The 12,100-nt window shown below is 33.3% G+C and overlaps 1 protein-coding gene across 1 annotated transcript in view; it reads right to left on the bottom strand.

The window, feature by feature from the left end:
• Positions 1–3,494: 3,494 nt before the first annotated feature.
• Positions 3,495–12,100, bottom strand: part of LOC108751659 (sorting nexin-8-like) — a 23,755-nt gene continuing 15,149 nt past the window's right edge. Inside the window, exons 3-9 of the mRNA XM_018491952.1 lie at positions 10,068–10,200; positions 7,302–7,492; positions 7,019–7,136; positions 5,854–6,313; positions 5,135–5,351; positions 4,673–4,861; positions 3,495–3,770 (exon numbers count right to left, since the gene is read on the bottom strand). Of these exons, the coding sequence (XP_018347454.1) occupies positions 3,687–3,770; positions 4,673–4,861; positions 5,135–5,351; positions 5,854–6,313; positions 7,019–7,136; positions 7,302–7,492; positions 10,068–10,200 (1,392 nt within the window). The 3' untranslated portion in view covers positions 3,495–3,686. The remainder of the gene's footprint in view (positions 3,771–4,672; positions 4,862–5,134; positions 5,352–5,853; positions 6,314–7,018; positions 7,137–7,301; positions 7,493–10,067; positions 10,201–12,100) is intronic.

The raw sequence follows: 12,100 nt of genomic DNA on the forward strand, positions 1-12,100 counted from the left end.
ACAAATAGTATAAAAATAATGTAATTTAAAATGTAAGTTTTAAAATGAATGAATAAAATATATATTAATTTAACGTATCATAAACTACAGTTTTATTGAAAAAATATGCTTCCATAGTTTGCTTACAAATTATGTCGGTTATCTTTACTTTACTTTTATATTTGTGTTATTGTCTAATAAATATATTTATCTTGATTCTTTGATCAATTAAATTAAAAAATTGAATGGGCACGTGAAACAGGTTACATTATTAAATTTTTTTAATTAATTAAATTTGGAATTTCAAATATGTGCCTATCTTAAACGAAAAAAAGAATTTGCTAATTACGTTCTCCGTCGACGTGAATAACTTTTGAGGACTAGTGGAGTTATATCGAATTATGTAGATCGTCGTTTTACAGGATGTACATGATAAACCTTCGATATTTTTAAATAACGTGAAATAAACGCAACAAACATTACGTAAAAAAATATATTTCTTCTTATTTTTATTGTAAAGAACAGCTAAAAAAATGTCTTACAAAAAATTGCTGAGCTTTCATAAGAATACAAATGGCTGCCATTCCTATTTCTTCTGGAACATACTATTGTCTTCATATCTTACTAAAAAAAAGTTATTAAGTAAAAAATGTTTCAGCGTTGCAAAATAATAAAAAATATTAATTTTAAAAAATATCGATTAAATAATTCGCAAAAAGATTCGTCATTTTTTTATTTACGATTTTATCTTATACAAAGTATGTTTTTCACAATTTTGTTTTTTATAAGTAAAGCGATTTTTTCAATAAAATATTTAATTTCAAATATTAGTGAAACTCTTTTAAATCTATCATTCTATTATATATCATTCCGGTCCAAATGACCCAAGCTAGATTTTTCAAGCGTTCTGTTTCAGTTCAATGCAAATGAAATACCGCCGTACGATGATTAAGTATTAGGTGAAGGTTCAAAGTGAATTCAAAATCTCAGCGCTAACAGTACAGAAATGCCAATTGATTAAAACTTTTTTCGAGCAAAGACCCAACTAAAAAACCTACTGATGTAGTTGAGAGTTAAAACTTAAGGTGCTCATGTAAAAGTTTGATAATCTTTTGTAAGAAACTTTATTAATTGGTTTTTTTTTTAAATATCTAGAAAAATGTATGTATATTTGTTTTTATTTTGCGTTTCAATTCAGTTTTCATTTAAATATATCGATGGTTCATCACGTACATTCTTGTGAATCTTTTTATTATCTGTATAATAATATTCATTCGTCTCAAGTTATTTTGGAATTTCAAACACGTCTATCTCTCGAAGGAAGAAAAAGATTTACAAGACTCTTTGTAAAGAAAAAATAATTTTCGATGTATATCTCTTATTGTATTTTTCTGGAAGACAATTTGGAATTTTATCCATCCGATATGAATCAACTTTTGTTACACAAGCCCTTCGACACTAGTCGTTTCCCGAAGAAATGTAAGCGGTAAACGTTACTTTCGCTCGAGTGAAATTCGAACGCGTTATTCTCTCGACGGTCCGAGCTACGTAGAAGAGAAAGGATCGGTTAACCGCCTTTAATCTAAAATGCTGGACGTTCAAAGAGCATTACGAGGCCGTCGCGCTAGACGAGGTACGAGGATGCTCGATGAAGCTTTTAAGGACCTTATTTCGAATTGATGCGCGCGCGGATACGACTCATTCGGCTGGTCTCATTTACGAAGAACAACGCCGTTAACTTTGTGTACCGTCAGTACGTACGCGGTAAATTGCTACTTTGACGACCTAGCAATAATTAACGTTTCGCGATACCCTAACATAACACGTACCCTTCTGTGATATAAAGCGAGGATGAAGAACAAGGGCTACGTCAAATAAAACTGCACGAAATTACATGCTGTTTTTTTTTTTTTTTAGGAAGGTCTTTTAAAACTTTATTATCTGGAATCACATTAATAAAATAATTAATGCGAAATAAGCGTAATTCATCGAAAGTTCATCGAAATCTTTAGTCGATGTTCACTAAAGTTTTAGAGGAGATCCTCGTGCCGACATCTGTGACGTTGTGATTCAAACTGGTACAGTGGGCTGTGTTACCTCCGAAAATCCAAACACATCTTGCAAATCCGCTATCTTGAATTCAAGTCATGTAACGCTAATAGCGTATTTGCATAATTAAACTATGGAAAAATATGCTATTCACCTGCAGCAGATATTATAAATTTATTACAACGGACCGCCACGATAATATGACTTTGTTGATAACGAATGTATTATCCCTGATTTTTGCTGCTAATAAATATTTATGCGTCAAATATTCGCTGAGATAATCACTGCGTTAAAATCGTTTGATCTAGAAGAAAAATGAAAACTTGTTTTTATAATAACAATATATTTCATCGTCGTATAATGTTATAAACATGAGAAGACATCTTGGAACTATCGTTGATATGTGAATTTATGAACAGTTCGTCTCGCTTAATTCAATTAAGTTTTCCTTCCTTAGAAAATTTCATTGGATATTGAGCGTCAAAATGTTTATTAAATGTTTTGGCAACTGAATTATAAACATAGATTTTATTTAAAGCAAAATTCATTCAAATCAATAAAATAACGATAATTCTGAGACATTCTAATATACGTACTAATACATGGAACGTGTCCACAATTAACGTAATACACATACAAAATTCTCGACTATTCACGTATATGCTCAATATGAATAAAAATTCTCTTGTAAAATGTCCGTGTTATAATATGTATATATTTACAATCGCATAGGCACTCTTCACGCATCGATATGACATGTGTATTATATACAACCTATAAGTTCTTATGTACATAGCGATTTAACAATTATTAGAGAATTAGAAATATATCATTCGCTGGTCCATAAAATATATATTAAGTACACAACAGGGAATGTTTAAAACTTGAACGCGCTATACATATAGTATTCGAGATTCCTCTTTACCATCATATAATAATAAAACAAATATCTTCGGTTAAATATCGTGCGTGATATTTAATCACTTGATAATCAAGGAATATACAAATGCCACAAGAATCTATATATTTAGAGATATGTGAAACCTATATGTAAATAGCAGAGATGGGTAAAATGGTTATTCAATATTGAAATAGAAAATGCAAAATAGTTGTAATATTTCCATTTAAAAATATATAATTTTTATTTTAGACACTTATTTAAAATAGAAAATAGAAAATAGAAAATTTGTAAATGTCTATTTTCAAAGTAGAAATGGATTTTACAAATATTTATATTCTTATATTTACTTTTAAATATTTATCTTATATTTATATTTTAATTTTTATTCTTAACATTATTTTACTGTTATAATTTTTTATTTAATATAAACAATGTAATTCCTTCTTTGAAAAACTTATTCTTCTGAAGGAAAAATCTTTTGTAAAATAAAATAAAAAGATATACAAATAGGCATTTTGCATTTTATATTTCCATTTTTAATGCATTTATTTCAAATAATGTCCATCTCTAGTAAATAGATATAGAATTATATAATCACTGTATGGAACGACTAAAGATTTTGCACTTTCTTCTTCCCGTCTTCGGCATATTGTCATCAACAGTCATGTTTACTGGGAGTTGTATACAAGTTTCGATTATCAATTATTTGGCAACGCATGATCTGTCAGGATATATACGAAACTTTGCTACTCCTGTGCTATCCTCCATTGGACCCACTTGCTAACTTCTCCGGCAAACACTTTGTAATCGTCGGTTCGATTAGTTTCCACACTTCAGCCAACTGTAAACAAACATTTGCATCAGCAATTTCCATCGCAAATCCGATGATGTATGCGTGTGTGTTCTAGCTAAAGACATTTGCTTAGCACGTATGTAGCAGAAAACAATATAGCGCAATAAACAGAATAGAGTATTATATTATATACAGAGATAGAAAATACAAAGAAAATACAAAAGAAAACTTCGTAAATATTAAAGAATATTGTGCAACAACTCACCGAGACCTCTTCGGTTCGTTTGCGTTCGTTTTGAAAATGAACACGTTCGTTAATCAACAAATAATATAACGCTTATTTGTTACAACGACATAACTAAAAAATTGTCATTTCGAGCATTTTGCTTGCAGAAAAAGAATGAAAGCATAAAGAAACACTTCGATTCCTCTATAATTAATTATTACATAAAATTGCATTTCAACAGCATTAAAAATTTAATGAAAAATTTTAAAACATTTCAAACTTATTTTTTGAAAAATTTAGTTTATTGGAGTTATGTCGTCGTTTTACAAATGCAATAATATTATAAAATAATCAACGAAATTATCGCAACGGAAAAATTTATATCAAAATTTTACTGAGGTATGGTTAAAAACATTATAATTATAGGTACAGTACCATACACATTACAGTACTTATTCTAAATTTATTATTAGTTATCATAGAGTGTATCAAATTACGCAATTTTTTGGAGACGTAACATGTCTCATGAATAAATTAAAAATCTATTTAAAAAACACTTTAAAATACTGCAGACTTTATTATTGTTTAAAAAAATGTTCAAATACAACAATTTTTCATGGAGTTATGCTTATTCAAAGTTTACGAAATTTGAATATTTTCCGTTCTGCGATAATTTTGTTGAAAAGTGTAATACCTGAGTTAACCGAGGACTCGCGATATTTACCTCAGAATGCCCGCGGATTTGCACACTCACGAGACTCTGCAGCACGGTGGCAAGGATCTCTAGGTGCGCATGAACGAGCTGAGTCTCCATATGCAGACAGAGCAGTGAGAAACAATTCCTCAGCTCGACATTGGCAATTACGGATTCCTGGGAGACCATCTTGTTCTCGAGATACTCAACAGTGTCGGCCTGTGAACGTACGACAAAATCGCGTGTACTCTTCACGAAATGAACATGCATCGCGCGTTCGTTAACTATGACGGATTGCGTAAGACCGCAGGAAATTACGCTTATATTCCTTACAACGGTGAATCTCTGCGATTTCACAGATTATACTGCCTCGAACTCGACGAGTAATTATACAATTGCGACAACGCGATTGCTGGTTAAAATTACCGCGCCGATTATAATCCGCGTGATGAGCGCGGAACATGATTTAATAAATCTTAAGTAGACACGTACATCGGTACCACGAATAACGCCTTGCATCTGTCGCTTCTTGAGAGATAGCATCGTAGACAGAGCGCGTTGATGATCGGCGCTAACGCCTCGCTCGTGTCTCTCACACAACATCCTGTGTGCGACTAAAATGTCAAGCAGGAGATTAAGCCTCTCACAAACCATAGTCTCCTCTCTAACCGCTTGCTGGAGTGCTCTGGTTGACAGCAGGTTGAACTCTCTAAAATTTAACATTAATTCTACAGTTAAAAGCAATCACAGAAGCTTAAAAATTCAGTTCCACTAAAATACATAAGTAATCCAAAAATGAGGAGAACGATCGTATATGGTGAAAATGTTTCGCTTTGGCAGAATTTCTACACAAATTGAATTACGTAAATACCAAGGAAGTCTACGTCTTTTCTTAGAATTTGTCATATATGCATATAAATTTTGAAATATTCGATGTAAAAATTCTAGAAAAGACTGTTCTCGGCTTCTTCTACAAAATGTCCCAATTAGTTAAAAAAAAAATCGAAGAAATTTTCTAAAAGGTTATAAAATTATTCAAAAATTCTGAAAAAGATTTTCACCACAGATCGTGTGTCATGCAATAGAAGCGTGAAATCTCAAGCACCTCCGTTATCGAAACCTAATTCTTATAACGCAAAAACACAACGATTACATAACAAAGATAACAAGAAATCTGAATCGCACTTTTCTTATCGGTATCGGGCTCTTACTTTGAGATTACGTGAAAGCCCTTCTTCATGTCTTGCCAAAGACTGGAACCACCGGTGACCCAAGTACCGGTGCCGTGTTGTTCCGCAGCTAGAGTGCTCAACTGGTTGCCCAGCTCGGCCATGTCCACCGCATAATTGTGCGACCTGATCGCCAAGCTGTCGGCGATATGTTTCAGCCGGGAAATCCCGAGGAGTATCACGCGTACCTGATCACGGCTATTCGCGAACTCGGTCAGCGTTTCAGGCGGCATCAGCTCTTTCGCCCTCGACGACAGCTCGGACGTGGCAAATTCGTCTGGCACGCGCCTGAACACATCACGGATCTTGTGCTGCGTCTCGTCGCCGGTGTACGTGAAGAAGAACTGCACAATCGGATCCTCGCTCACCACCGGGTGGCGGGCGATCAGCGTGAGAAATCGCAGGAGAGAACGCCGCCTCTCTTCGAGAAATTGTGAATCCGCTGCAACGGGGCGAAATAAAGAAAAAAAAAACGGGTTCTTTGAGAATATTTCCTGTTATCAATCGTAGCATTGCGATTGCTTATAAATTCCTAGGAAGAATGGCTACTCTCTATAAAATTTTTAGAATAAATTCCCCTCTAAAGAGCGAAATCTTACTCTCAAAGATTGAAAATTGAGCCATCTTTTTTCAAGACTAGCTCAATTTTCACTCTTTAAAGTGAGATTCACTTTGAAGAATTTAGAGAGTAAAGTATGCAAAATATTAAATACAATCCAGTAAATACTAACTAATAACGTAACATAATATTAATGTTATAATTTCACGCTCAACAATATAAATGCAAATACAACACATATTTTGCGTAACAGTTACATTGCTGAGTATGAAATTATAACGTCGATATTATTTTGTGGGAGATCTGAAAATAATTTTGTTAGATAATCAAAGTAATTATATAAAACGATGAAGCTAATTGCTAGAATATCAAAACTTTTTGCGACATCACTCGTAATACTCGTTATGCTCGCGCGAGTATCCTATGCAATTATTTTAATAGTCCAATTATATTATTTTCAGATACTAGTTTTTTTAAGTCTGATTTTAAGATACTTCAGCAAAAGTGTTCTTTTCTTCATAATTACCAAATTATTGTAATTTTTTTTTTCGAATTTATATTCAATTATGTATAAGCACGAGTATTCACCTCCGACGATTTTCTTCGGTGGTAACTTCGGGATCAATCTGTAGGGAAACCGAGCCAGGAGGAGATCGTACAACGACACGAAATCATTGTAACGCCTGTAGACCACAGAATTGAACCTCTAAAAAAACATGAAATTCATCCGCGTGAGCTCACGTTCTTCGTCACGGCGTAATTCTCTTATTCGCCACGATAGAATCTAGATAAGGTTTTATTAAAGCAATCTAAATAATAGCACTACGTCCTTTCGTGTCTCTACGGACGGAAATGTGAGCGCCGGTAATACCTTGCTGGTGACTTGATACTCCACGTGCTTCAGGAAGATGCCCTTCTTCTCGGGAACGAGGTTGACCTCGATAGTGTCCAGATTACAGATGTCCGAATACGTGTGATTCAGCTTTGCGGGATTGCCTCGGTGTAGCCTCTGCGCCAGAAGCGTCACTTCCGACAGATCTCCCAGAGCAGGGACGGGTAATTCTGCGAATAAGATCCTCTCAAGCAAACGATGCGATTTTCTGACTGCCACCGACCGGCCGTATTTAGCAGAGACAAAAGTTGCCCAATTACTTAGTAGCAATAGAATTTGATTGATTGACATTAAGTTCAACATATTAAGCTCCTCTCAAGTATGACAGGGTGAACCGAACGTTTCTGGGCTTCGAGAATATGTTCTCTTTTCCGCTCTTTCATACTCTTTTTTAATCTCTCATCGCGTATTTTCAAATCTTTCCTAATTTTATATTCATAATCCACGATTAAATAACAAATGAAATATGTTTCACTTTATTTATATCTACAATTTAAATGAAATTTATTAAAAGAGATTTAATTAAATAAAAATTTAATATATTGTATAAAAAATCGTAAATCATTCTTTTGGAAATATTTATTTCGTCTCGTAACAAATATCTCTATTTCTCGCGTTTTAATTATACATTGGCTCTATTTATGAAAATAATACTAATTAAAAGTTAATTTAATTAAGTAACAATGTAATAAAACAAAGCCTGTTTAATAAAACAGATTAAAAAGCATACTTTTACATTTCACTTCGTCAATATCTTTGTTCCTCTCATTTTAATTGTGCCCTTTTTGTAAAAATAAAATATAATTTAATTAAGCAAAAGTTCAATATTATATATAAAACGGATCAAAAAGCATATTCTTTTGAAAGAGTTTATTTTATCTTCATTTCATAAATATATTTTGATTTCTCTCATTTTAATTGCATTTTGCCTCTTTTTCTTAGTACTGCAAATGTCCTAGTATTTTTCGTTGTTTTATTCTTATCGCGTGTGAATAAATGTAAAACGCTACTAGATCCAGTAATTTAACAATTCCTTCATTTTTTTTATACCGCCTAATCAGAACCATCTATTTTCGCGATGCTGACAGATAAAGTCAAAATTACGGTAATAAATCGAACAATCATTTAAGAAAGAAAGAAAAAGAGCGTACCTTCTCTTTTCGTATTCTTTTCGACGTTTCTGTTCTACTTCGTCGATTTTATGAGACGAGCGAGATCTCGCGGTATTGTAGTTCCTACCTTGGCAAATAATCATCGTCGTCGTAACCTCGATAACGAAGGAATCTCCTGACTCCGTGAGCTGACATACCTTGGCTGTGTACAGCCAGCTTATTATGTTCCCACAGTTTTACCATTCACGACTTGACTTTCATAAAGCCGCCTTCGTTCCGTGCATTTATAATTCACCATTGTGAATAATAAAAATGATCATATTGTGCGATTTTAAAACAAGAACAGATCACAAAATTGGTTCTTATATTTTCATACCAAAGTTGTTCCAATTATATTATAATTCTCTATCGAGCAAAAAAATGCAAGAATTTTTCGAAAAGTGTGAATTCTACCAACAATAACAAATTCAATTCTTATAAAATGAACATTTTTCAAATAAATATTGGAGGAATATTAATGAGAATTATATTATAATTTATATAGAGAAACATGTGTGAAAAAAAAAATATTAATACACAGAACAAGTCTATGTATAATGTTAAAATTTATTTTCTTTGAATAAATATTTTTTTAAACAAATAAATAAATTATTTGTAAATAAATTAGCTAATAATAAATAAATTAACAAATAACAATTAACGATAAAAAAATATATACATCACACGCAGCACAGTGTGTAAACGGTATTTCAACGAAAAGTTACAATGCAATTTTCTTGAATCACGATAGTACGCTTTCTAGCGATAAGCAAAACGACAATGATTTTGCCGGTCAACGACTTCGGTAACGCCTACAGGTTTCTTGATATGCAGCAGAGGCACGTTTGTGCATTATTTAAACACCTGTCTGATAATAGACTTATTCAAGACCTACTTTCATCGCAGTCTATATACGGACTATGTTAACGGCACGGAAGACTATCTATACGGCTTCTCTTGTTTGCGAAGCAAATTACTTAAGCTATAAAAGAGAATCACTGTAAAAAAAAAAAGTACCGAAGCGAGTTTAGTACGAATGCGAAATTCTTATCCGTGCTCGGCTTATCACGTTCATTACTTATATGCTTTAACAATTTCTTCGGTCACAATTACCATCGTTAAAATTTTTTCACACAAAATCGTAGCGAGAAAAATCAAACTTTATTTTTTAAAAAATCACAAAATGATTTCTTAATAAAAATACTTTCTTTAAAATACATTTTTTTTTGAGATTTTAAATTTTACACCTGCATTTGTGTCGTAAAATATTATTTAAGTATATATTTTCATTCGTAAAACCTTCTTTGGCAGAATATTGACAAAATAATAAATGAAATAAGCGTACTTATCGAATTAAATACTTTAATATTCTTTAGAGACTTACGTTACTTATTACAAACTGGACGCGATAAGCGATGAATGAAGAGAAATGAATGAATTCAATGAAAGTTTTCTTTTACATCGTCACGTGCGTAAAAACAAAGCTTTCATTGATATCGCTCGTCGTCGATTATTCATCGTATCTAATATGCAAGAGCCATTACCCGCCTGATACTTCAATAAATCGGAGAGTAATAATTAAAATTTTACTAACCTTGGGATTCGGAGTTTTCCAGCAGCTTATCGCTCGGTTGTTTTCCCTGTTGAGCAAAGGCGACGAGAGCGAGACCCTTGTATAATCCGCTTCTCGTGAGATAACCCGTCTTGCTGTCCACCAGCTTCCATATCTAAGGTAAAATAGAGGAGGAACATTTTAAAGAGTTTCAAGCATATCTATTCTGGTTTTTGTTGCTAGAGATATAAAGAAATAAATGAAACATTTCTCAAAAGCCGCAAATAGTTCGAAGCGGTGATACGAAGAGAAGATACACTGCTGAAAAAAGCGCCAACGGTCGTATATACACAAATGATTTTACTGCAGTATTTAAAATTTTAACTGAATACACACACACACACACAAATCTGAAAGTAATTTTGTTGGACCACCAAAATAATGATATAGGAAACTTAAGCATACTGTCATATATTAAAGGAGCAATAGTAACTCAATCCCTTGAGTTAAAAAATAATATTTTATTCTTTTTAACTTCCACGTGTATTAAAATCTAATTAAATCAATTCAATTCTGTGTGTTAGTTCCAAAGTGAACAACATTAATATTAATACATTTAACAAATAATAATAAACTTAAATTTGAATCAAATTTAATAATTCCTCTGAGCTGAACTATCTAACTCTATTGTTTTAGTTAAATTAACATATTATGGGAGTAATGGCGACCTATAGAACTGATTAAAAATAACTTAAATTGAATATAACATTAACATTATGAATAATTTAACATTATGAATTATATTCATAATTTAACATTATGAATTTAAACAGTGTATGATGAATAATGCTGCAAAAAGTTTTAACGTACTAGCAACCAGTTTGAATTATATAATTATTTTGAAGGTTTCAACAAAATCATATTTTCAGATCTTTTGTATCTAGCTAAATTTTTAGATACTTGAGCAAAACCGTTCTTTCTACACAGTGGACTTCGTGCCCGAGTAACGGTACAACGGTAAGCTCTTTGTGAGAGAAGCCTAAGGATTAGGCCATAAATGAAAGTAACTACATTCCGAGGATTTTTCTATCTTGCTGCACCATTCTGCCTCTATTTCCATCCTCATGCACTCATGTGTTTCTCTCCTTTTCTCGGTGTCCTCTGTATTGCTCCTGCTTGCAAGCATAAATTCTCTCCCTTGTCTTCTCACCCGCGCCCGTACGTACTCAAAGAAACCGCAATGAACGCACCCGAGTGCATGTGAACTCACGCTGAATACAAAAGTGCATCCAGAGGCGTAAATATAAAGAACAAAAATCTGTCCTTCTCTTCTTTCACAATTTTATTATCCTACAATTTGAGATGTGAAAAATGCATGACTTAGTGTTCGCGTCTCTACAATTGTAGATCTTGTGCATTAATCTCTGCATTGATAATAAATTATAGTAGAATAACAGCTACAGTATTTCTTCCATTAATAATAAATAAAAAAGATAATAAAATTAAATCAGCGTAAATATATGTGACTTCATACTTCGAACGAAAGGAAGAGGTACGATTAACGGTGAAACGGCTAACGTTTTGCAGGAGAAAAATAAAGAGACGAGCATAGAAAGTGCGATCGAAAAGAACAGGCTGTCGTCTTGTCTACGCCATTGCAAGCACCCTCGCTTTCTCGTTGCTCTCTCGAGTGTCGTTACACCTTAATCGCCAATCAAGTTCAAGCCAAGAGGAAAGCCTGAGACAGTAATAGATTCCCCGTTTTAGCCGCATGTGCGAATTGCGAGTAAACAACGGGAATCGGCGAGTCGTCTCGAGCGTCGCACGAGCCACGAATCATGCATGCTTGAGCGCGTGTTCCGTTCGTCGGAAGAGTATGATAGAGCTCGCAAATAACGAGGAAGGTAATCGGGACACAGAGACGTCGGTGAGAAGAAGCACAAGCGGAAATATTCACAAGGAACAGGCAGGGGACTCAAACAGAGAGGAGAGAAAAAAAAGTATCCCACAACATACTTTAGCCGAGAAACGTACTGTGAATGTTCTTCGGACGACTTGCAAAAGACGTCTTCTGG

Source organism: Trachymyrmex septentrionalis, unplaced genomic scaffold (assembly GCF_001594115.1).
Source record: "Trachymyrmex septentrionalis isolate Tsep2-gDNA-1 unplaced genomic scaffold, Tsep1.0 scaffold51, whole genome shotgun sequence".
Taxonomy (NCBI): Eukaryota; Metazoa; Arthropoda; class Insecta; order Hymenoptera; family Formicidae; genus Trachymyrmex; species Trachymyrmex septentrionalis.